This window comes from Cygnus olor, chromosome 2, assembly GCF_009769625.2.
Source record: "Cygnus olor isolate bCygOlo1 chromosome 2, bCygOlo1.pri.v2, whole genome shotgun sequence".
NCBI lineage: Eukaryota > Metazoa > Chordata > Aves > Anseriformes > Anatidae > Cygnus > Cygnus olor.
This window is the reverse complement of record NC_049170.1, coordinates 52,711,619-52,737,989: the sequence shown is the minus strand read 5'-3', so window position 1 is coordinate 52,737,989 and position 26,371 is coordinate 52,711,619. Positions and strand designations below refer to the sequence as shown.

Here is a 26,371-nt window from a genome sequence, read left to right as displayed (position 1 = left end):
GCGCCCTCCCCGCCCTCACCCAACCGCCGCCCCCCGGCCGCTGGCGCAGCAGAGAGGGAGACCGCGGGCAGCTGCCGCCTTTATTGTACGTCCGTCGTCCCCTCACACACACACGGACACCCGCCGTCCCCTCACGCCGCCGCCGCCGCCTCAGCCTCAGGCGATGATCTCGCTGTGGTGCCGGGCCAGCGCCGGCGGCAGCGTGCTCCCGCAGGGGCCCGGGAAGTGGAACCTGGAAGGGAGAAGCTGCTGTTAAAAGGGCAGGCTGCAAAATATTCAAAATATTCCTTCTCACATACCAGGGGGAAAAAAAATAGAGTTTTTTTTTTTTTTTCTTTTTTTAACACTGCAGCCTTACCTGAACCTGTTGGTAGCGGGGGTGGGTTCCGTGTTGAACTCTGCAACTGGCACTCCTCGGGCGGACACCTGAGGGGCGAACATGGCAGCGGGATACACCACGGAGGAGGTTCCCACCTGCAGGGGCGTCAAAAAGTCATGAGCAAGCCCTAAAGCACATGAAAGCCCTACAGAAATGAAGTGAAAGATCTACAGTTAGTGCCACTGCACATTTAGCTACTTGACATGGTATAGGAATCAAAAATCGTTTGATGCAACCCAAAGAAGCCTGTTTGTTTTTCTGGGATTCAAGTGGTTTTTTTTCCCCCCCTTTACAGCTGTAATGCCCAAAATGGCAGACTACTTTCAGGAACACAAAACAAAACATTCCCTCTCACTTGAGACTATTTGGTGAGCGGCACACAGTATTCCATATTCCAAGCAAATGTTTTGGTCAGTGATACAAAACGTACATGGCATGTAAAAAAAAGTTAAAAAAAAAAAAAAAGCAGCACACAACAATAGCTAACTACCATCTTACAACATTTTGTAACTTTTTTTTTTTTTAAAAGAAAACCGAGCATCAAAATAATCCTCGGGGGCTTACAGCTCCCCTGGGGAAGCACAAAGGCATCTCCTGTACCCAGGAAGCGCCACCCTTGGGCTTGGCCCCCCTGCTGGTACCAGCCTCGGCTACAAGACCCGCACTCACCACCAAGCAGAGGTCGCACATGTCCAGTTCCTTCTCAACCTCCGTGAGGACGTCAGGATCCAGCGTTTCACCAAACCACACAACGTGGGGACGAAGGAGGCCGTTGCAGCCGTCTTCCTCACACCTGTTTAAAAATCACATAGGTAAGGCATGATGTTTCTGACATGGGCATTTCAATTTGCACAGCGGCAGAATGGTTTTCATTCTTGTTTGGACACGTCTGCCTTTCTTACTGCGATTCCCCTACTACTCACTACCAAACCCATGACTTCAGGTGTGTTCTGTTCTTGATGCTCAAGAACACAAACAAGCAATCCTTTTGGCATCACGGTAAACTTCCAGCACCCATTCCTATCGTCTGGTGTCTTTCTGACATTAGGTTTAGATTTAGACTCTGTCTCTGCGCAAAGACCCTTGTCTCTTTATCCCACAAAATGAATTCATGTCCTTCCAGAATGACACAAACAGTACTGCAAGCCTTTGAGATGCATTAAGTATGAAGAGTTAATAGCAAAAAATAAAGTGGTCGATACGTACTGAGGAAGCTGTTCAACTGGAATTGTAGCATCTTCTACTTCTGGATCTGGAGCCCTGAGGTTACAAAATTGAAACGTTTATTCAATCACACAAACAGAGTGCACTTCATATATTACTAAAAACTTGGTATTCTTTAAGGCACACTCTCTAATCAAGGAATCTGCAACTTCAGTCAACTTAAACATCTCCTTCAACCCTAGCCTACCACATAGAGGGCAGGCAGACTTCTATGCAGAAGTGTCCCAGAGCTGCAATCAGCTTCTCAAAGTCTGACAACAGCACTACAACTATTTGTGAAGCTATCTAAAGATATGGTGAAATGCAAAGGGACTAAAACTTCAAGCCTATGAGCATATGCCTGTCATCCCCTCCCTCCCCTTTTTTTTAATTTCAACAGCGAAAGAAAAAGGATGCAGGAGCCCAAAGGACTGCTCTGCAACTTAAGAAGAAATCCTGGGAACTGATTTTCCTTCCTTTTTGTTTCACACATCTGCATTTCAAGACCCGTAATCATAAGAGTCTTATGGAAGCGTAGAAGCACAAGAGCCACTAGGTGCTCAAGAGATGCAAAGAGGACAATCTTGTTATATGTTACAGTGATGACAGCCTGATGCAAGGAATGAGCGTATGATTTGAAATATGGGAAGACAATGAAGATGGAAGCGAACACCCGTTCTCAAAGAGTACAATGTCAATCACCAATACAAGAGTTCCAGACCATCTGAACCTGTTCTAATTAAAACATACAATGTTGTGCTAACTAAAAATCAACAATTACTCAGTCACAGGACTTCTCTCTCTTTATATCACGGGCTTTAACTGCAGTTACCGAAAGGCATACTCATGTTTGAAAACAGCTGTGTAACATTTAAACATTACGACTACTAACAGAAAACGGGGCGGCTGGCTAGAACTCCTCTACGCTCCCACAAGGGCTCCATCTCTGCTGAACAGCAGTCTAACCAGAAAGCACAGAAAGTTTGCAAGGCAGGTAGGTGTATTACCCTTTCCCAGCCAGTGCTGGGCATATCGGGCTCTTGTAATTTGCAGTCACGTTTCCACAGTTGGTGCAGCGAGTTTTAAATAAGCTTCCTGAAACGCAGAAAGAGGAAACATCAGGGATCACACAAGTGCTCTGAGGAGTGGCTGTACAAGCAAGTGGTGATGTTTATCCCCGGTGGCCTTTGTTTGGCTTGTGGGTAACTCACACACGTCCAGGTGTTGCAACACGACAGCCTTCCGACTGAGGCACTGTGTGCACAGCGCACACGCACGCGTTTGGTTAGCAGCCCGAGACAGCCGAGTCGCAGTTACGCACGCAGATTTGGCACAGCAGAGACAGAAGCCCCTTTCCCCCTGAAAGGCCGCTGCGAACAAGAGCAGCAGGCCCTCTGAGGTATGAGTTGTCACCTTGTTCTACCTCTTGACAAGAGTAATACATGGCCTCGTAGCAGTGTTTGAGAGGAAAATCATTCCTTAAAATACTACCAAAGGAGTTGATTTCTGCTTACTGTTTTTCCCCTTAAAAGAGAAACATTGTCCATAATAATAATAATAATAGTAATAATAATAATATGCTGGTTAACACCATTTTTTTTGTGCAAACTCCCCAACCCCAAAAGGTATACCTCTAAACTTTTGTAGAGTTAGCAACGAGTGCTGTGGAGATTCTTTTTGTAAAGAATAAGAATAATCAAAATGTAACTACACCCCAAGATTTATCATTGCATCCACAACTGTAAAGAAACAAACTGCGTCACGGTCCTCTGTCACTGCCGGAGAGCAGGAGGGAGAGAGGAGATGCCACTCACTACATGGGAGGAGAGGAGGAGTGCCAGGAGGCGACTGAGGGAATCTCATCCACTTCCAGTCCCCTCCTCCTCGGGTAGGCGAAGCACAGGCGGGAAGGACAGGACAGGACAGGACAGGACAGGACAGAAGGCAAGCGGCAGGCAGCGCAGAGGGCAGAGTGCCAGAGCTGGCAGGACCGCTCTTGCCCAGAGGCCTTTTATTTGTGGCACCACCGCCACCATGCAGCTGAAGCCTTCGATAGACTCTTTTCCCTGTTCTGAAGCAGCTTTAGCCAGTTTTCACTCTCCACAAGTATTCAAGTGGATGTAAGGCAAACCTGAGCAGGTGGGAGAGGAGAACCAGTTCCCGTGTGCTGTCAGAATCCATTAAAAAGGACGATGACAAGTAGAGGGGGCTATGAAGCACCCAAAACAACTTCCAAAAGAGAACAGGGTGATACTACAAATAAACTGACAACCACTTGCATGCAGTTAAGACAAGTTTCATTGTTTCCAGCAGTCATCCCGCGCCGCCTTCTCCCCAAAGTTTTGCCATCTCGTGGCAGGCAGGTGAGCTGACCCTTACCATGAATTTCCAGGAGGTGCTTGGAGCCCGCCTTCCTGTGTAGCTCGTCGATGTTCTGAGTAATGACCACGACGCTCCTTCCTTGTTTGCTCAGCCGCTTTTCACACTCGGCAATGGCAATATGCGCGGGGTTTGGGTGCTTACTCAGCATCACTTCCCGGCGGTAATGGTAAAACTCCCACACACGGGAAGGGTTGCGTGCAAAAGCGCCCGGAGTGGCCAATTCCTGCAACGAGTCGCTCCAATAAGGAAGGTGCGAAAGAGCCCCGCGCCCAGACGGAGGCCGGCAGCGTCCTGCCAGCTCGGCTGTGCCCTGCAGAACTAGACAGGCGCAGATTACTCGTAATCGGACACAGTGACAGGAATATAGGTCGTGAGCTGCATCCCACCAGGACCACAAGCCAAGGTATCTTAGCAAGAGAGGAGATAACTTCTACTGAGGGCATCACATAGGGTTTGACGCGGTACACTGGGACCTTGTTCTGTGCTGCCCCCCCAAACCCCGAGGAGGTTAGTACAGCACAAAGGAAGATAAGATGTTTCCCCACGCACCATGTGGGCCTTTCAGAACTCATTCACACAGCAGCCACAAAACTCAGCGCTGTGTGGATGCATCTCCTGTGCTAGCAATTTCTTTTCTGCTTTAGTTTAAATGTAGCACAAGCCAAATTACAAGCCTAACATCTCTTTAATGTGCCTGTAAAATCTAAAACCACCATTAAAAGAAAACTAGTTGGTATCTTTGGTACTGCCCTTTATTATTTTTGTAGAAGTTTCTTAAGATTTTAAATCAGGAAGGGCCCCATGAGGCAGGAAAACAGTGAGGTGTCCAAACAAGAGCAAACAGCTAAGCTGCAAGGCGGCAAGAAAACAAGGACAGTAGAAAGACCCAGAGCTGTCTGCAAAAACTTCATTTTTCCCAAATGGCTGATAAACCAAACCACAGAAAAACACTTTTAGCTTCTTCTGACTCTTCACACCCACATGGAAAAACTGATGGAAAAACACAGCTGTGCAGACGCGTGCCGTGAGTACGTACCTGTGCTTGCCACTTTCTCCAGAAACCTCCAGCTCCTCTGAAGGTAGGAACTCCACTCTCAGCACTAACACCAGCTCCTGTAATTATGGCTATATGCTTTGCTTTGGCAAAGACTTCTCGAAAGTCAGCCATATCTGGACATGGGGGAGAAGGATGAACAGCTGTTCAAGCACTTGCATTTTACAAAATAGGCCATACAGTGTTGGCAACAATCATACAGAAATGGCTTCTGCATACACCTGCCAGGACTCTAATTTCCAAATACTATTTTTTTCTGAGTTTCTGTATATTAGAATTTGACGGGCATTTCTTGGAGACCCTCAAAAATACATGAGCAAACCCAGTAGGGCAACATGTATCGAACCAGGGATATACTGAGTGTTGGAAAGACAGAAGCCTTAAACTAAAACCCTAGGCTAGATGCTACCACAATAACAGCTGCCACTGCCACGCAGGGACAGTTTGCTTCTTCAGCACAAGGTAAAATCCTGAGATGCCAAAAATACGGTTCGTTACAAAGCACTACCTTCGAAATCAAGGTAACCTAGTTCCCAGCTCAGTGGTCGGGCCGGATCACCTCCCTCCACCTGCCAAACTCAGCCCAGGAGGCTGTGTGCCTCCTTGGCCACCAGGGCTCCTCACCAGCTCCTGGTCTCCTTGGTGTCCGCCAGGACCCTCAGGCCCTTTTCTGCAAAGCTGCTCTCCAGCAGGTCAGCCCCAACCTGCCCTGGTGCGTGGGGTTATTTCAAGTTAAGGCGCGTCTTCAGGTTTAAAAATATATATAGTAATTATTTTTTTTACTACTAGGCTAAACAAGGCTTCTGAGGTTACCCAACACCCTGCCCCTGAGCTGCTGCCCGTGCTCGAGGCCCTCCATAATTCTTGTACAAAGAAACGAGGGCTGAGTTTTATTGCCCATCGGGGGTATGAAAAGGAAATGCAATAAAGTAGAATACATTTGTGGGCATAAATTATAAATATTAAATATAAACATGTCAAAGGCAACCACGCTGACTGCAGCTGTGTGAGGGGTTTGCAGCTATACAGTCTGTAGGCACAGAAGATAAACCTTAGCAGCCCAAAACCAAATTAGCCCCACACTCTTCTGGCCATTTGGAATTAAACTGCAGGCTTTGTCTATTACATGAAACTTTCTAGAGTTTTAAATCAAGCTTTTGCATCTGTTCAGGAAACCGAGGCAAACAAACACGAATCTTACTTGAACTAGGCCGAGCCATTTCCAAGCAAAGCTGCTGTTTCTTTGCAAGAAGACCACAGGACACTTGGGAGACCAACCTTCTGCTGGCAAACTGGAAGAGACTCATCGGCGTCACTTGCGAGGGCTTTATCTGAGAAGAAATTAAGGCAACACGGGCGGGCCACTCAGGGAGCATGCTGCTGTGATTCTCCGTAAGGGCTTCTCCGTGAAGAGCAGGGTACAAACGCTACTCGTGTTATTATTTTTTCCCGCGACGTTCGGCAGCTCTGCTGCCCGTCCCTCCTGGCGGTAAGGCTCCCGCAGCACCTCCAGGTCCCCCCCGCCCCGCAGAACAGACGCCCCAAGCCCAGAAGGGGCTGCCCCCTCCGGCTCAGCGCTGCCTCCAGCCGCACCCCGGGCAGCCCGGCCCCGCTCCGGGCCCGCTGCGCCCTCGGACGCCTCCGTGACACACCGCACCGCAGCGGCACTCACCGTGCCCGGCGCCTTACGCTCACAGCCCGCCGCGCGGCCGCTCGCCCCGCTTCATGAGGCAGCAGCAGGGCAGCCCCGGCACCCCCGGCACCGGCCCCGGCCCTCGCTGAGGCGCTGGGCCCGGCCCCGGCCCCGCCGTGCGGCCCCGCACGTCCCCGGCCCGCCCCGCCCCGCCCCGCCTCCAGCCCCGGGCAGGGAAGGGGCGGCCCCACGCGGGTCGCACCGGGACGCGCGGGGGGATGCGGGCAGCCCCGGCTCGGCTTGGTGGTTTTTGTGAGGAAGGCTGGTTTTAGCTTGGTTTTCCACAGGAACAAGTCACAGCAGCTGCTTTCACCCAGCCTCGCCCGCCCTTCCCCAGCGACTTCACACCCTTTCGGTCCTTGTCGACCCGTCTGAGATTTCAGGCGTTATTAAGAGGCGTTTGGACTGCGCTCTCGGTCATCTGGTCTGAATTTTGGGGTAGACCCGTGTGGAGCCAGGGTTGGACTCGATGATCCTTGTGGGTCCCTTCCAACTCGGGAAACTTCTGTGATTCTGTTCCCCTGTGAATTTTGTACCATCAGCAGCTCAAGGGTTTCCTTACACGCATCCCCAGACCTGAGGAAGCCCTCCACAAGTACCACCACGCTGCAGAAGTGGCCAGGGAGCAGCTTTGGCCTCTGCCCTGGCCTGTACGGGGCTAGAAACGCTACCAGAGGGAAAGGGGGACACCAGCAAGGGGCAGGCAGCAGGTCAGGACAGGGCAGGTTGCTCCTGCTGGATCACAACTTACCTTTCCTCCACTACGCTGCTCCATGGCACTGCTCCTTACTGGTGTGACAGCGTTTCCTACTCTGCCTTTGGCTGCAGATACAAAGGGAGCCTTTTGTGGGGGAGTTTTGGGGACATCAGAAGCACCGGCTGAAGGCCGTGCTTTTGCTCGCTGGAGGGAGCCAGCTGTTTCAGTTCCCTGAGAGCTCTGGCTGAATCTTCATAAAGGGTTGTAAGCTTGGGAAAAAAGCTAATAAATTCAGAAAACAAGATAGAAGGCCACTGATCTAATTTAGCATTGTAACTATCCTGCCGATTAAAATTACACAATTTTATTTGGAGTAGCCAAACCACTGAGCTGACAGGTTTGTGCTGGCAGCTCAGACAAATGACAGACTGGCACTGTCGTTTGCTATTTGGCATTATGATTGGGCTTGGTTTGTTTTTTTAACTCCAGGTCTTAGAATGGATTGTACGTCCTGCTTATTAGGCAGCGTGTTTTAGATGCTGGTTAAGATAGTATTTAAAAACAATGAGAAACAATTTGCAGTTGGACGCTCACCATGGCATTCTTCCACTGGTTACAAAGTTCAGGACAGCAAACTGCTTCTCTGACCTGAGGAACAGAAAACCTGCTTCTGTTTACGTAGCACAGCATCAGCCAGAAGGCCTGCCTTTTCACATTTCGTCCCAGCACTCATCAGATACTTTTCTTCTAACTTTAAATTAACCTCGGGCAGGACGTGTTAATGTGCCAACTTTACAAAAAGTAAACGTCGTGATAGTGTAGGTTATGCCAAATGCATACAACTTGCAAACAGGTTGGCTTCTTTATGTTTCTCTGGCATTTGTACATTGTATACTCCAGGAAGTACAATTATTTCAGTGTTTCTTAAGCAATCGTGTATTCTGTATTCTTAAAGGTTGAAAACAATGCACAGCCTAGTTCAGCTGATGCTAACCTGGTATAAATTCTGCATCTTTGCCATAATAAAATGGCTACATTAACTTTCAAAATTGTTTGTAGTGGCCTAGGACAAATATTTATGCAAGTGTGCATGCATATGCACACATTTTTTTAGAAAGCTTTATAAAAAGGTTAAGTGGCATCTAAAATTAACTTCAAGATACTTGGCAGTGTTCTAGGATCATCTGTGCCTGATAAATACTTCTGCATAAAGAAGTTTTTTCTATTTTGGTAATTTCCTTCAGCAAGAGTCGTCGTTTACGCAGCAAGAGCAGCCAGACACCATGAGTATGAAGTGTTCTGTAAAGGTCTTCATTCCACCAAAACGGATTAACACAAGCATGTAAGAATCCTGTCTCAGAGCTGCCAGAAGTTATGTCAAGGGCAAGCACACTGAATTTCACCCGGCCCCCCGGCCCACCGCCCTCCCAGCTGCCAACCGCGTTCTGCTCAGATGAGGGACGTACGGACTGAGTAAGGAGCCTGCCTTCCAGGAACCTGTCCAGTCTCCCCTTGGCCCACACCCGCTTTTAGCGCCCATGCTGTTGCCTGGCAGGAGTTACCCAGCTCTGCTCCCCCTTGGAGTGAAGGGAAGGGAAAGCAGCAGGTGAGGAACGTGTATCCACGTGGGCTGTTCCCATCTTGTGCTGCAGGAAGCAGTTAAAACAGGTTAACGCCACCCCGTGTTCCACCCCAGTCGCAGTCCTTCACCATTTGTACAGAGTATTCTGCATCTGAGCACCATCAACTGGTATCAGCATTAAGCTTGCTATGTGATCATGAAACCTAATTGTATCAAATACAAGTCAAACATCTTTTTAAAATCCCAAGTAAACAGTCTGTATTCTAACACACAATACGTCTGTACCAATTAAATACAGTATGGCAGTATATAAATTACAGTTCTTTACAGTAAATAGTAAAACACTAGAGTCCGCTTACTGTACACAACAATCAAAGAAAGAACAGCAGCTTTTCAGTAAGGTCCCAGGTATCGCAATCACTCACTTGCTAAGAACAAAGAACAGATACAGCAGGCCATTCACTTCACTCATTTTTTACCATGTTACTTTACAAACATCCAGAACACTTGTACAGGCATCTACAGTATCTACACGTGGAACAACATTCTTAGGAATTCATGAGCACCAGACATAAATCCCTCCATCATTCCCATTATTAAAATAAACTTTACAGATTAAAATTACTTTAGCAGTTTCTATTTCATCTTGATAATAACCAGCAAGTAACAAGTGCAAAGTTTGCAGTCACGGTCCATCTACTGCTTCTTTGTTTCCCTGTTTCCCCCACAAACCCCTAAAAAACAAAAACAAAACCCCAAATGTTGTCCTCTCACACCCTTGCAGTAATACTGTTTCTGCAGTCGAACTGCCCGGCTGGCTTATGTTAACACATGAAACACCAGACTTTGAGCTTCAGGCATTGTTAGTCACTTCAGTACAATGCCAAGTCAGCACAGTGGCAGGCCTCTAGGAAGACAAAAAAAAATTATGAAGCAGTTGGATATTTCAGTGTGCTTAAACACAGAACATAAGGCTGCACGGTGCCCAGTGACTAAAAGAAACATGGCACCACGTTTTCCGTTAAAACATTTACAATAGAAAGATATAAACAGCAAATGTGTCAATCTAAAACAAGTTCTTTGGTAATGAAGAACAGCAAACCGTAGGTTTTTTTCCGAATACGGATTTACATCCTGTTTTTCCACAATAAAATATTTTTTTTGTTGTTTAAAATATATCTCCCAAGTTGTTGCGTAACAAATAGTCCAGTACCTCAGTTATCTACAGATCAACTTTAACTGTATTTTAGTGTGCAGCCGTATCTGTCCACTGGCAGATAAACTATAGATACACATTCATATATATAATATATATATATATATATATTATTTATAAAAAATTAGAGAATTAGGTCAAGGACTCTGGAGAATACACATTCTGTATGGACAGATTAAAATGTACAATAGCTTCAAAAATCCATAAAGTTTTCTACACAGTGACGCGTGTAGTAAGTGCAAAAATACTGCCGTTTAGTTAATCCATGATTTCCTGTTTTCCTGTTTCCTAGAAAAAGCAGAAGCCGCTGCGTCTCCTGAATGACAGAGGACTTCTGTTTTAGACGTGGATGATGAGCCTTGAAGCACAGAACTTCTCCGTTTCTCTACAGTGGAGGATGCCTGAGACCGCGAAGTGCTACTCCATTTCCTTGTGGAAGCTGGTGCTTTACTGAGGCGTCCGGGACGAACAAACACGCCGTGTCGTGGCTTGCAGTGGAAGTACTCTTTACCTTTTACAGTTCCGTCATGCTTCCCTTTGATGAAAATAAATGCACAGAATTAATCACCAGAATTTTCCTTAGCAAATATAATTGTAGCATTGAAGTGCGAATGTTTTTGGCTGTCTGTGAAACAGCCAAGATTTTTAGCTGAGAGTGCTAAAACCACACAGATACCAAGCACTAGTGTGAACAAAGCCTGGAAAGGAGGGCTTGAACTGTGACCAAAAAGGTGACTTTACCTAAAATATTACTTTAACTAACAGTTTAAAAAGGTAAACATTTGTTCATTTTAGAAAATAAATGTTCCTCAAAACCAATTGCTTGTAAAGCTTAAAACTTATCTGACAGAGAAACTTCTAGTGTAAGTGCTAATAGCTATTAAACTGCTAAAAATACTATCTGAGGATCTGAAGGTATTTTCTGCAGGAATCTCTTAACATTTACAGAACACTGATTTTTTTCCAGACCCCATCAAGTTAAAGTTAAAGGAAACTTGTACTCTATAATGAAGTTTTTGCCCAGGGGGAAAAAAAACAACTACTCTGAAAGCTACAGGCAGCAAACCTATTTGACAAGCCCATTGTTAGCACTGCCCATAAACATGCACACTGATAGAAAAATATCTGCCAATTTTAGGCGTTGTTTGTTTTTCTGATCCATAAAAGCAGACAGGTATGATGGGAACTACCACAACATGCAAAGCATTATTTTGCATCTAGCAAGAAGAACAAGGCTGTAAGACATCTGAAAATCAATCCTTATCAAAACATCTTTATAAACAGAAAGCCCAGAATTCTGCATGTCAGATGCCAAGCTATTATGGAATTGGACTGCACGTGGTTGTAATGCAACCTAAAAATAGATCACGCTAACTGCACAGATAACCAAGAGCATATTCAGGCTTACCCAGCTGAACATTCAGCTCAACTCCAACCCAGATTCCAGCTGAGAAATCCACCGTTCCAACATATCTCACCGTGCCCATCTTGTTACTTCCAACACAGACCTGCTCACCCACGGCCACCCAGCTGGGCAAGACGTGGGCGTGATCTGCAGAAGCACTCTCTTCACAGTCGGACCCATCCAAGTGGTCCTTCCCGCTGAAGTCATCTGTGGAAGTATCAGGGTAAGTCTCATGGTCCAAAGTCTCTTTTACTAACACAGAACACAAAGGCCGTTCCCCGGTGTTTGCAGAGCCCAGCTGGCCCACACACGTGCTCTGCTCCTCGTCAGTTCCTTGGGACAGCTCCGAGGCACTCACTCCATTGGAGGACGCTAGGGAACAGGACTGTGGGGCTGTCGAATGGTCAAAGTCCTTTCCGTCTTCGACGCCCATAAACTCTGTAAATGAATGATCTTCAACAATGTCCATTGTGTGTTCAACCGTTGCTTCACGCGCTGAAAATTCAACTGTACGACAGGCATTTTTGCCATCGGAGGAGCTTAAAGCTGAAAACGATCCAGCTCTGGGTAAATGCTGAGAGTCTCTGTCAGTGGCATTGAGGGACAGTGGGACTTGTTCTGTTAAGGCACTGTTTTCTTTCAGTGGTAATATAGGTAACTTTTCTCTCGCTAACTCCTTTTCTGACTCTCGAAACTCCTTGTTCAAGGAAGATCTTAAATCATGTGCAAGAGGTGGTCCTGAAGAGTCATTAGAGTCCAGATCCTTCACGTGACTGGCTAGCTGGTCTGTGCTATCACTACAGGGAACAAGCATGTCAGACAGAGTAGCGTTAGAGGCACTGTGGGAAAAGTAGCCACTAGTAATACTGCTAGTGGTGGGGCTGCGGGATACCTCTTTCTCAAGAACACGTGAACTCATGAAGTCTGATTTAGAAGAAAACCATTCCCTGTTTTCCAGGCTAGCATTGTAAACACTGAAGTCAGCAAATTCCTCTGGTACATAAGGTCGGAAATTTTTAAAATTTTGTGGACTTATCAGCTTCTTATTAATGGCCTCCAACTCACTGTCTTCCTCCTCAGAGTCCTGCAAAAGAAGAGAGTTGAGTGGGATTAGCATCCTACGACAGTAAACTTTTTCAAGAAAATCAACCTCACTTGATTTTTCCCTTCTAAGCATGGAGAAATATACATGTTTAGTACTCCTCTGCTGAAGGATGGAAGACCCCACTGAAAAGAACTGCTGGCAACATACCCGGTCTCCATTAACTGAGCTCTTAAAATTTTTAGAAAATAAAGATTAGTTCTAAATAGTCCAGAAAATATAAAGCAATAAGGTTTGGCACAAAGAAAGATTACAACATGAAAAAGTTATTCACACATTTTCATCATATTCTGTTTTTGAAAGCCAAGTATTGCAAAAAGTCTTCCCATAATTTAGACCGACTAAACCTACTGAAGGTATTCACTAGAACTACTTGACCATACAACAAGATAGACAGATACATAGGAACAGAAGAGGCCTTAAAGGGTCTCTGCTGCAATACTGATTATTAACAACTATCCTGCACAATAGGATTTCCTATTAATCTGTTTCCAGCAGGACTACATAATGTTGCTTACCCCTAGCTATCGCATCTGAACACATTCATGATGCTTGAAAACAAAGGCAAAAGAATCAAATATTCCAGAGAATCTTCAAGAAAGCACTTATATGCATACATGTACATGTTTTGAGGGGAATGACTGACACCAGTTAGCCTGATAAAATTTGGAGGTAGCTCCCCAAGTTTCACTTTGGTAAAGAGTGGTGACGCACTGTAACTGGACCACAAATGTGGCTTTCATGGAGGCCATTTGAAGCTGAGAACGAAGGGTTGAGGACTTTGTCAAGATGCATCTGAGAAATACCCCAGCAATATGGCTGCACTAGCCTTCCCAGCATAAAATACTGCAGGCACAACTCCACATGAACACTTTTTAAGCACCGAATTTTTCATATAAACACATGTATATATGTACGTATGTATATATATTATAAATATACACATGTATCTACGTACACACACATTATAAAATGGTTTGTTTACGGCAAATTCACAACAGAAAAATTTCCAGGACAGTAAAAACCATTGACACAATTTAAGTTTAGAGGAACTCAAGCATCTATTATTTCTGTCTTTCTTTATCTATATTATGGATTTAAAATATTGATCAATGCAAGTCCCAAAGGCAGATCCTGCATGACAACTAAAGTAGTTCCACTCTTTCAGAAACCTGCCATGAATCATCACTGGAAAAGGAAAGGCACAAAATGTGCCATCTGTAACCAGATGACCGATGCACTGAGAACCACCAATATACTTAAGATAAAAATACTCTTGAGAAGGTTTCCTATTTCCTAGTAACCAAGGCAAAGTATTTCAACATGATTTCACTAAATACCATTCTCTTGACCTGTACAATGTTATATTTAAATATCATCTGTTCTTTTGTACTTGAAGTCACTTCATAGCCTGCTGAGGCTACCTCTAATGCAGTACTAGATCCAGTATATATAAATGTCTCTACTTACACAGACCCATAATTTGTACAAACTTCAGACCTCACATTGTACCATTTCATGTATGGCATTTTGTTATATCTGTGATGATCTAACAGCACAAGCAAGATGAGGCCTGCAGGTAAAGGCAATACCTTTTTACTAGGCCAACTGTCTTACCTGGACAAACCATACGAGCTTTCAGACCCAAGAAAGACGTGACCTCTAACTACCAATCTTGTTTTGAGCGTGCAATTAAAGACAACCCCAAATTAGCTTGTGATTTAGCAATTATCTCAGGGGTACTGCCTGAAGTTGTTTCAGTTTGCATGAGGACTACAACAGCAGCTTCAAATTGACTTGCTGATCTCTTCCGTCCTTCTCCTTAAAGTTTTATCAGAGGGAAGAAAAACTGGATCATGCCCCTCTGCCTTTAACGCTGCATTATACACCGATTGGCTATTCTCAGTGCTGTTTACACTTCTGAATCCAAAAGCTCCATTGACTGTAACAACTGTTCTTAATATTCTTTAACTTAGGCAAATATTTAAAATATTTTACAGATGAGGAAAGAAAGTTGGAGATTCATAAAGCAACTTGTCTTGACATACAGAAAAAGAATCCACGCTACAATACTCTTCCAGTAAAACTTCTAACTTCCCTTCAATTTTCACTTCCAGGCTTTATGATACGTTATTTTGCAGTCTGAGAACCCAGAAAAAAATCTATTTCTGTAAGACAAAACATACCAAGATATTTACACACTGCTTGCCACTGTTGAATCTAAGCTCTGAACATTGCAGACAGTCTGTATGACATCTCTCTTCTGTTCAAATAACAGTATAACAAAACTTGAAATGCATGGATGGCAAACAGGTTTGTTCAGTTTGCTTGTATCAGAGAAATCTCAGAACCGTTTAGGCCGGAAGGCAGCTGGAGATCATTAAGCCCAACTCCCCTGCTCAAACTGGGCCGCCTAGAGCAGGCTATCCAGTACGGCGTTCAGTCGGGTGGGTTTCGAGCATCTCCAAGGATGGAGACTCCACATCCTCTCTGTGCAACCCATTTCAGTGTTTGACCACCCTCACAGTGAAAAAAATGTTTTCTTGTGTTCTGATGGAATCTCACGTTTCAGTTTGTGCCCATTGCCTGTCCTGTCACCTGGCAGACTACCGAGAAGAATCTGTACCAACTTCACTCCTTCCCATCAGGTATTTTTTATGCATTAAGATTCCCCACGAGCCTTCTCTCCTCCAGGCTGAAGAGTTCCAGCTCGCTCAGCCTCTCATCTGTCAGATGCTCCAAACGGCCAGTGATCTCTGTAGCCCTGCACCACACTCACTTCAGTAAGTCGTTATCTTCCTTATACTGCAGGGCCCAGAACTGGACACGGTATTTCAGACACAGCCTCACCAGTTCTGAACAGAGAGCAAGGACCACCTCTCTCAGCCCGCTGGCGATGTCTGGTACGCTGTCAGTGTTCTCTGCCCAACACTTTCTTGTCCTTCACGTGTTTGGAAATGCTTTCCAGGAGGATCTTCTCCATCACTTTCCCAGAGATGGAAGTGAGGCTGACTGGTCTGTAGCACGCTGAACCTATCTGCTCTCTCCCAGTCACCAAGACCATTCAGAGATAATAGAGAGTGGCCTCACAGTAACACCAGCCAGCTCCCCTAGCACTCGTGGTAGGTACATACATGCAGTTTACATTCTCCCCAGACTGGTGGCCCTCCACCAGGGGTGAGTCTTCCTTGTTCCAGACTTTCCCTTGGGTCTCAGGGGCCTGGGACTCCTGAAAGCTGGTTTCGCAGGTTAACATAGAGGTAACGAAGTGACTAAGTACCTCTGCCTTCTCCAACTCATTTGTGACCAGTTCCCCTGCCCCATTCAGTAGTGCAATAAACTAAAACATCCTCATACGTATGCATTAGGCAACACATGCCTATGTGACAAGATCTCTGTCCTAACCTGGAGGTTTATTTTTCTTTTTCCCCCATTTTTCCCCCCAAACAAACAAATATAAGTATGTTCTAAATGACCTCACTTTTATCGTGTGTTTTTGAAGCGATCACTACTCACTATGGTCCTTATCTGTAACAAGGTCTCATTTTCATTTGTACTGTGTTCATTCTACCAAAAACTCATAGTAGATATTACTCAGTCTCGCTATCCATACAGGATGGCCTCTTAAGCTGAATCAAGATTTTCAATCATTTTTAAATCTCTGTTAGCAGGGCAATCAGTATCTGAAGAAGATGTCTCTAGTTATCTAAGCATATCTGACAAACCCAAACAGATTTCAGACTATTTGCTCAAGTAAAGGCTTGGTATCTTTTGGTTGCTACTTTGTACAGCTCTGATTCAGAGTTACTTCTCATACACAATTTGGATGAAGACTTTATTTTGAAACTACTTATTTCTCTAAAGAGGAGAGAGAGTGCTATGAAATGTTACATAATACTTTTTAAAAAGTTTTACATTATTTAAAGTTCTGTTCTTTAGTTTTGAAATCTATAGCTAGTCCCTCTTATCGGGACCACAAATACCCTTCCATGCACTAAAGCATTATGCAGAGCATCTTTTTGCATACTGGAGTATACATGTTACTCATCTCTGAGGGACCTTTTCTCAGATATTCTGTTTACTCTTTCCTCTCTCATTTACTACGCAATTTTCTGCATAGAATCAAAAACTTTGAAGGTTGTTTTCAAAACATTACGGACTCTAGTGGTTATCAAATACGCTGGCTTTAAGACAGTACAAGAACTCCAAATCGATAAGCATTTTTGCAAAGCGTTTCCTCTTGTAGATACTAGTTAAACTTCCACTTGAAATCAGTCATTTTTCTAACAAAGCTTTCTGTTTCTCCCTGGAATCCTGAAATACTCCTCTTCTGACTGAAAAAAAGTCTTAGGACACATAGGGACCATGCTCAGAATCAGTCTGGGTAAGAGACACTGTAATTGAAAAATGGCTCTACAGACACAGACATCACCAACTTGGGTAGGAAAAGTCTAACAAGAAACCACATTGCCAGTCATGCGTGGTTTGGGGGTTATCTATCATCAGAAATACAAAAGCTAAGGCACAGAGATGCAGTCTCATTACTAGATTATGAATTATGAAGAACACTGCAAAACAGGAGGTGATGAGATAGCACCTTGTGGTGGACAAAAGGTGCCCCCACGTGAGGACAAGAAATATCGCCTGTCAAAGCTCCTCTTGAGCTTCCTGATAGGGAAATTCCAGAAGTAAAGCATTTTCAGGGTTCTTCAAATTCCTGTGGATTTAAGATGTGGGGAAAAACGAAGGAAACTTTCTTGTACTGCTCAGACTAATGGAAGAACCAAAGAATAAAACCCATGAAGAACTGGTAAAGAAACGGTGACACCTCTCTGGGAATTAACAGAAAACTATAATGAAAAACAGATTTAAGAACTGGTAACAGTAAGAATATCCCAGCAAGAACTAAGGACAGAAAATGATAAGTCAGGATTCAGCAATAACAGAAGCAAAGTAAACAAGAACTCCAACACAAAGCAGCTTTTGTACACCTGCTTAGTTACAAACACACTTCTTTTCTTCATTAAAAGGTACCTGAGTTTTCAGATTTCTGAATTATAGCTCTCAAGTAACCTTGAAGATGTTTGTCCCTGTTTTACTCACTTAAAATCAATAATATTTATTTGGTGGTTACACTACTGGTGCTTCAGTTTTCACAGCATCAAGTTCACTGCCCACTAGGAGGATTTGCTAGACAAGAAAACCCTGAGAAACATTAATTACAGACATTATTGAAATACACTGAGTATGAAAACATTTACCCTGACCTTAACATATTTTGCTGTACTCACTTTTTACAGAGGACATGCTCTTGTGTCAGGCTGCTTTAAAATAGCTGCGGTATTTAACAGATGTGGAAGAACTACCTGAAGTTTCAGGTTGAATGCTCTATTTAAGGCCAATTAAAGAAAAACATTTTCTGTTAATCACTTCAGCCCTCCCCCCCGCCATCAACAGATGTGTTTTGACTACTCAAAAAAAGTTAAGATCCTGGAGAAACATGAGGAAAAGGCCAAATATCACTCTTACGTTTACTTAGATGCAAAATATTAATCCAGTTGAAATTACTAGCTTTCTGTCTGTTTAGTCACTTTGTTATTTCTAATGCACTTTTACATGCAGTATAAAGTAAAAGATGCAAGTATCACACCTGAAGCTACACCAGTCATCCAGTTATTAATTAGGAACAAGAAGCACTGTGCTTTAGAGCAATCATTTAGAGTTCTGATTAATAATGCGGAAACTTCACTTTCAATCAGAGAGGAGCAGACTGGTAAATTTTCATGCAGAGGCAACATTCTACCCAAGGGTCATCTCTGAACTCATTCTGAGAGCACTATTCATCTAAATGTGTGAAATACATTGTCCAGCCTAGTCAACACAGGCTTGTTCCAGCTCTGAAAAATGCAGAGTAGCCTGGGAAGCCTACACCTTACAAAGGCTTCCTTCCTAAGAGATAAACAAACCAACAAACAAGAAGCCATAATGTGATAAAGCCAACGCCATAAGCTGGGGTAGTCATTTCAACCTCCTCCCCACTCATGGTTGCTAGTTCTTGCCTGCCTCCCTTGTATCCACTCCGGTAGTCAGGCAGGGGAGTGGACCCAGCTGAAATATAACTACCTCTGCGTAGCGTTTTTCAGCTAGATGGATCAGTTCCCGTGATCTGACTGACAAGGCAACTAAAGAAAAGTCTATGTTGAGGGAAGAGAGAAGGCAGTGCAATGACATTAGCAAGCAGCTGAGAATCGAAAGAATGGCTCTTTTCAGGGCCCCCTTGGCTGCAGTGGATTTAAAGTGTTCAGTGAATTAGTTTCAGCGTAATTGGAAAAGCCTGGTGCAGGATGTTGCCTGGTTCCAGCTCTGAAAGCTTCTGCTTATCTTTGGAAAACAGCACGGGCAAAGACTCGTGTGAAGTCAAAGCATGTCTGGGCTGGGACCCTGCTTTAACTCAAGGGATCAAAACTGCTCTGAAGTTGCTGTGGAAAATTTGGTAATAGATTAGGTTCAACGGGATGTTTTATGTTTTTCAACCCAGTGGAAGATTTTGTCTCCCAAGTACTTTCGTGCCATTTAGGGCTGTGACTCAGCTGACACACTGACTCATGCTGCCTTACAGAAAAGTAACACGATGGAAAAGAAAACAGCTGCCACCTGGAAACAGCCAAACTTCTACTGCATACACTGGAACTCTCAGGAGACTTTGGTGTAACAACCTACGAAATGGCATTAGAAATAACCAGAATAAATTTTTCTAATGGCCTGGCTATATGGTAGGAATGAAAATAACACTGAGTATGAAGAATCCCACACTTTGTAGTAAGACGTCCATAATACATAAGGGAAATAATTTCAAGGTTCTGAATATTAAATCTAAAGCTCTGATAAAAGCAAGTATTCACAGCCATGTTCCACAGCCCGAAAACCAAGTCCTTCATACAGTAGAAGTGATGATACAACTTTTGCTGAAGCAGCAGTGAGAAAAGGATTTGGCAGGTAAATAGAAAAATAAAAACCCTCCACCTAAATCCACCGCCTGAATTATGATGAAGACAGACTGCAGGTTAATTAAGAGCGGTAATATCATTTTAGTGAAACTACTCCAACATCAGGCAATTAGAAGCTTTTATAGTGTACCCACACCTAAATGCATGGTTACTTACACCAAATGGGATCATTCCATTTACTCTGGGGTATAGTCACAAAATCTGGGTAACACACAAGGTATATTAGAGAGGCAACGACATGATTCACTAAACCACACTTTACTTAACCATTTGCGCACTGTAAAAATGAAAGCCTCCCCTCTCCCGCCCTCCCCACAAGACAAATCACACACGAATAGTTTAAAAAAAACAAAACAACAACAGAGTTGTTTCCAATTAAGGATCACATTCACAAGTCAGGCAAGAGACCACTCATTATAACTATCAGTTATGATCACAGGTGATCATGTCCACATTAACCCTTATTTTCCTGCGGCGGTAGCATAAGTGCCTTAAGCCCACCACCAACTGGCCCTAAGCCCACCACCAGGCCTCAGAACAGAAACTGGTACAAAACTTACAATCTTTTCCTCACGTATGCTATTGCTTTCTACAGGCATGCTGCTGGCATTGCTTCCTGAAGGCACAACACAGCCAGCGCAATGCGCCTGAGATGAAGGCATGCTCTGCAAAGGTTAAGACACACAACACATCACACAAACCACAACGCTAAATGCATGCAGGGCAGAAACGCATTAAGAGGTGATGAAAGTGAAACACCCATGATAGCCATATATTATACCAAAATTCAAGTTAACAGGTAGAAAAAATCATGCGCTTCTCTCAACAGTGTTTTAGGTTGAAAATTAAAAGTCAGGCTTTTAACCACCAGAGAACAGTTTCACAAAATTACTTTTTATCTGTGAAAAAATACACCAACATCTTGCCGAAGGAAAAAAAAAAAAAAAAAGCAGGTTACTGTTACTTTAAAATAGAAGTACCCTAATAAAGGCGAATACTTACCAAGAAGTGAAAAAAAAACAAAGCTTGAGGTAAAAAATAAACGACCAAAACCCCACTACATATAAAGCCCATCCTGATTAATTTTAAACAGGGAATCACAACATTCTATTGCAACAGATACACGTGGCAAACAATTAGCCAAGTATACAAAATTAATTGATCTTCACTTAGAGCAAGGTAGTTTTCAAAGATTACCTCTTGACTAAGCAGAGGTCGGCTTTCAAGTGGGGTCTTCCTTTTATGTTCCTCTTTCACTGGCATTAAGGGTTTGAAAAACTTTGGTGGCTGAGGAGAAAATGCTTTAAAAGGGCTGGCCATTAAAGCATGGGAATTCTCTGACACAGCACCTAGGAGAAAAGCAAAAGTATTGCATTTCAGTTTTTCACATCTTGACTGCAAGAGCATAATATAAAACAATGGAGGGCTAAGCCATGCATTTGGCAATTTGATGGCTACACAAAGAATGGCAATATTTTAGTATTCAGCCACTGCTCAAAGCATGAGATAGCGCTGAGCTCTAGAAAGGGAGATTCTGTTCCTCTGAGGAGCCTAGAAATAGAAGGAAAGCAGAGAACAGCATTATCTGCCCCTTCTACTCTGAAGTTCCAGTTTTTCCCTTTTCATCTCAGTCATAAGAAGTGGGAATCATCCCTGACACAGAAACTAACAGCTTTTTGCTTCATTTGCCTTGCCTCTCCTCTCCTCACAACACTGCAGTTCTGCACTGGAACCAAGCCAGCAATCCTGCACAACTAGGATGATCAAAAAGGAAATTATAGGCAAGGAAGCAACGAATAAACTTTCAGATCCTGCTTTGCTGCTACCTGCCTACAGTGTCTCTACCTACATCACCTACTCAAGAAGAGCAGGTTACAATTTGACCTAAAGAAAGTGAGGAATCTGTGACAGCTGACATGGAAGAGCAAATATCCAAAATCATGCAAAGAACCTGCAAAATAACCCTTCCCACTTTGACAGAAGCTTCTTCATTTTCAAATTCATAAACTAATAGCAGCTCCTCCTTTCCTCTCCTCCTTCTGTTTTGATCCACATCTAGCTTGTCTTTGTCTTCCTCTTGTGTTTTTTTTTGGACACCCCCAATTTCCTATCCTTTCCTGAATGTCCTCATGCATTTTTCCCTTTCTCCCCTATTTCCAGATTATGTTTAGCCGTTAAAGCAAGAAGCTGGAGAAAGCATTTAATAGAAGTGAACTGAGAAATTAACAGGAAGAGCACGGATATTTAATTTTCAATTCAGTGCAGTAATGAAAAAAAATCACAAACATAGTCATTACATATATACTTCAGTCTCACCACTGCCATCTTTGCTCTTGCGAGGTGACTCTCTGGGTAAAGTACCATAGCATGATACATCTTGATAACTGGAAGAACAGTCAGATATATCTAGGTGACTTTCAGACCAACCCTAAGAAACAAAAATACATAAATATGCATGCTGATACAGGAAAACATGGAGAAATTAAACTCAAAAGTAGGCTTTTTTTTTTTTAAAAATACTTGGGAATATAAAGTTACTGATTTCAAGACAATTTTCTGTCTCGCATAGATGAATTGTTCATAATCTAATTAACTTTCAATTGAAAATAAATTAAGTTTTGCTCCAGCTTCATTCAACATTTCTTAAATTTCAATTTCTATCATTCTAATATGAAGAGCAGAGAACAACAAAAGATAATTACATCTTATTCAAGTAAGATGTAATTAGCATTTTCTAGATATATTATGTAAACATATAGTTAAAATACTGTTTCCCTTTTAAAAAAAAATCTTAAATATATGTTGTTTTGAAGAGGAAAGAAATCTGAGAATGTGCACCACTTCTTTTAGTGAATTTCACATTTACATACCTTATCATCTTCATCACAGGCAGAAAGATCTAGTCGGCTACAGGATACCTACAATACACCAACAGACAGAATGACAAAATGCATCCCTTTCATTTACAAAATTTGTCTTAAGGAGGTGTGATCATTTAGTCCTGAAAACTTCTGTGTTGTCTCTTTTCAGATAAAATTACTTATAAGGACAGCTACATTCGTGCTATATGAGTAGGTGAGAGGAGAACGCATAAAATGCACACAAAATGTAAACTATCCCTTACGCTACAAAAAAGTTAAACAGACTTTGATACAAAAGTAAAAAAAAGTAATCTGAATCATTGCAGCCATCATTTTAAACTACTTCCAAAACTAGAAGAGTTCTGACCAATCCTCCCACTTCCCTGTCAACCTTCCTCTCTCTTCCAGGATGCAAAGCTGTGGGGAGGGATTCCTATTAAATGACTGACTCTTTCATTCACGACAACTTTTCCACAGGTTGGCTAGTCCTAGCTCAGAATAATCATCACCGTATCACATTGTGCAAGTATTACACCAGCGCACGGACACCACTCAATTCATACTTATTTAACAGAGGAGAAAGGGTCCTTACATTGTGGACATTTGGAGTGCTCATGCTTCTGCGGATGTTTCTAGCTTTGGTGGAGAGCGCCTCTTTGACTGTGACTGCCTGCATAGAAGAAAAGATCACATTAAAATAGTGCTGGTATCAGAAATAGACAACGTCACGGTCTTCTCATGAGAAACAATCAAATATGACAGAATCACAGAATCTCAGGGTGGTTGAGGTTGAAAAGGACTTACGGAGGTTATCTGGGCCAACTTCCCTGCTAAGCAGGGCCACCTAGAGCTGTTTGCCCAGCACCACATCCAACTGACTTCTGAATACCTCCAAGGAGGGAAACTCCACAACGTTTTCCATGGCTCAGTCACCCATACAGTAAAGCATTGTTTCCTGAGGTTCAGACAGAACCTCCTTTGTTTCAGTTTGTGCCCATTGCCTGTTGTCCTGTTGCTGGGCACCACTGAAAAAGTCCTTTTAGGTATTCATATGCATTGAAAAGATACCCCCACCCCTACTCTTCTGTGGCTGAAAAGTTCCAACTCTCTCAGTCTTTCCTCATTGGAAAGGTGCTACAGTCCCTTCATCACTGTGGCCCTTTGCTGGACTCCCTCCATGTCTCTCTCATACTGGGGAGCCCAGAACTGGACAGAGTATACGGTATGGCCTCAACAGTACTAAGTAGAGGAGAAGGATCGCCTCCTTCATCCTACTGGCAATACCTTGATTAACGCAGCTCAGGATACCACTAGCCTTCTTTGCTGCAAAGGCACATTGCTGGTTCACCTTGAACTCGGTGTTCACCAGGACCCCCCCTCAGGTCCCTTTCTGCTGGGCTGCTTTCCAGCTGGGTGGCCCCAGCATGGACTGCTGCCCGGGGTTGTTCCTCCCCAGGCACAGGACTTGGCACTTGCTGAGCTTCATGAGGTTCCTGTCAGCCCACTTCTCCACCATGTCAAGGTCCCTCTGGACGGCAGCACAACCCTCTGGTGTATCCACTGCTCCCCCAGTTTATGTCATCTGGAAACTTGCTGAGGGAACGCTCCATACAGATCATTAATGAAGACTGATAAACTGCACCGGGCCCAGTATTGACCCTTGTGGTACACTGCTAGTTTCTGGCCTCCAGCTAGACACTGCACCGCCGATCACCACCCTCTGGGCGCTGCAATTCAGCCAGCAGGTTTTTTTTCAGCGTACCTAATGACAGCAAATAGGGCTTGCATTCACAAATCTTAGCTTGCATACACAACCACTACCATTTGTATCTGAAATTCATTCTTTGGCCTTTGCCTGTTCAGGTTCCCCATTGCCAGCTACAGTTACCATTGCTGGAATTATGTATTTCACAGAAGTAACTCAGTCTCACATTTACCTGTCCAATGTTCTCTCTCTAAAACAAACAAACAAACAAACCACACCAACAAAAAACCACCGCCAAGCAACATTTAATATTTATAACACAAAACCACCCATTATCTCTACTTGGACTGTAATAATTCAGTTCAAAAAGTGTAAGAAGTGCCTTTTCCTTACCTGCCTGAGTCGTTCAAGGCTCAAAATGTTCTCCACTTGCAGCACACCACGTGTATATTTCTCAATGTAAGTTTCACCATCAGATGTACCCTCATTCTCGCTCCTTGCAGCCATCAGTGCTAATGTCTCACGATCTTCAATTTCTTCTGTAGCCTAAATTGCAAGTTACAGTATTTAAGTTTTTCAAATTAAAGCCTACTATTTTTAATGTGCTGATTCACTTATTTAGACCCTCATGATCCACAAATTTTAATTTGAATCAATAATCCTTAACTTAATTAGCAATCCTAATTATAATCAATAACCTAGGACTTTTCAACACATGTTAAATGACGCTGAATGAAGAAGAGGTCATGCTTAGGAGAAATTTTGAGCATTTATTGTAGTCTATGTACTTCTAGGAATAACACATATCTAACCTGAAATCTCCTGTGTTACAGATTGACTAATGACAGTGTTCTAGGCAAGTAAATTCAACTTTCTTACCAAACCTTAGACAGTCTGTGTGATTTTCCTAGAGTTTAAAGTGAAAGTAATACCACACAAAAGTGAGAATTACATGGTGACAAAACTATTTACTTTCTTTTGTCCAGTTTACCTTTAAAATCTATGTTAGAGCACATTTTCAGTTTGTACAAGTTTTTGATGTAAAGTATATAGTTTATATTCCCGTTGAACTAATTTTCCCAGCTATATTGTTTTCACTGACCTGAATATCCCTGAGTAGCCTCTTTATTCTCCCTGAAGCAGCTAATACAATTTCAAAACTAGCTCTACTACAAGAACTCAGTTTACACAGAAAAAGAGAAAATAAAATCCCCACAGTTTTCTACTGTTTAAGGTAAAAACAACCTCACCATTGAACAGCAGGATATGTACTTTGGCAAGTTGCCTCATATCAACAAAGTAGGATATTTACTTTGCAATCAGTACCACCTACTACAATAGTTATTCTGTTATTTTCAGTGAATTTGCCAGAGAAATATTGTGTAATTTACCTTTGGTATATTGGATACTATTTCATAGGTCACTCCACAGGCATAATATATATTTTTCAAGGATATTCTCCTTTTCAGGCTCTGGGTAAAACTCTAGAAAAAAAGTAATTCTCAATTATTGTTTTTATGATAATTATTTATGATGTTCTAAGAAAAAAAAGGTTGCAATGAAAAAATGTATTTTACCAAAAAAGCACATTCTCCAGGACAATAATTTAGTAAGCTCATTTTCAGCATTCACAATCCTTAGAGTACTTTCTAAAGCCTTGTAGTCAGCACAAAATGCTGGCAAGTTCAAACAGTAACAGTTTACTCCTGTTTTGCATTGAAGCTCTATCCTTGTGTAATAACTTGTAACTGAGGAACTGTGGCTGTAAGAAGTCTCTAATGTGCGGACACCAACATTTCTCATTTTGTCAGCCACCTGTTAAATAAGCAGAAAATTCTTTTCGCTATAGCAAAGTGTAGGTCTGATCTCTAGCCATAACTGGAAGAGCAGCCACAGTTTTCACTGTTATAGTCACAAACTTAGTGTGCTTCATTGTTAGACTAGTTAGCCCTTACATCACTAACTGTAAACTTAACTTTCATCTAATAAGGCGTTTTAGACAAATGAAACTGACAAAGGAAAACATGCCAAATACAAAACAAAACACACACACACAAAAAAGCAAACAAACAAAATAAATAATAA

General features: G+C 43.1%; 2 protein-coding genes across 7 annotated transcripts in view; both read right to left on the bottom strand.

The window, feature by feature from the left end:
- Positions 1-66: 66 nt before the first annotated feature.
- Positions 67-6,845, bottom strand: SIRT5 (sirtuin 5). The gene is made up of 9 exons (XM_040546384.1): positions 6,691-6,845; positions 6,220-6,349; positions 5,001-5,134; positions 3,962-4,187; positions 2,590-2,677; positions 1,586-1,639; positions 1,049-1,172; positions 359-474; positions 67-232 (listed from the first exon to the last, which is right to left on the bottom strand). The coding sequence occupies exons 2-9, from the start codon at positions 6,323-6,325 to the stop codon at positions 157-159; spliced, it is 924 nt and encodes a 307-aa protein (XP_040402318.1). The 5' UTR covers positions 6,326-6,349; positions 6,691-6,845; the 3' UTR covers positions 67-156.
- Positions 6,846-9,231: 2,386 nt separating this feature from the next.
- Positions 9,232-26,371, bottom strand: part of KIF13A (kinesin family member 13A) — a 126,809-nt gene continuing 109,669 nt past the window's right edge. For 3 of the 6 annotated variants that reach the window (XM_040546375.1, XM_040546376.1, XM_040546379.1), the window contains 9 exons: positions 25,678-25,770; positions 24,680-24,832; positions 23,174-23,251; positions 22,591-22,638; positions 22,037-22,148; positions 20,918-21,069; positions 20,281-20,385; positions 11,615-12,695; positions 9,232-10,741 (listed from right to left, as the gene is read on the bottom strand). In XM_040546375.1, coding sequence (XP_040402309.1) covers positions 10,461-10,741; positions 11,615-12,695; positions 20,281-20,385; positions 20,918-21,069; positions 22,037-22,148; positions 22,591-22,638; positions 23,174-23,251; positions 24,680-24,832; positions 25,678-25,770 — 2,103 coding nt within the window. In that variant the 3' untranslated portion in view covers positions 9,232-10,460. Of the gene's footprint in view, positions 10,742-11,614; positions 12,696-20,280; positions 20,386-20,917; positions 21,070-22,036; positions 22,149-22,590; positions 22,639-23,173; positions 23,252-24,679; positions 24,833-25,677; positions 25,771-26,371 lie in introns of those variants that run through there. The other 3 variants (XM_040546377.1, XM_040546381.1, XM_040546380.1) reach the window with 2 other exon arrangements.

Coding starts and splice junctions, on each gene's coding strand:
- SIRT5 (XM_040546384.1), bottom strand. CDS start 6,325: ATGAGTCTCTTCCAGTTTGCCAGCAGAAGGTTGGTCTCCCAAGTGTCC. Junction 1,640..2,589: donor CCAGCACTGGCTGGGAAAGG/GTAATACACCTA, acceptor TTGTAACCTCAG/GGCTCCAGATCCAGAAGTAG. Junction 233..358: donor CCCGCTACCAACAGGTTCAG/GTAAGGCTGCAG, acceptor TCTCCCTTCCAG/GTTCCACTTCCCGGGCCCCT.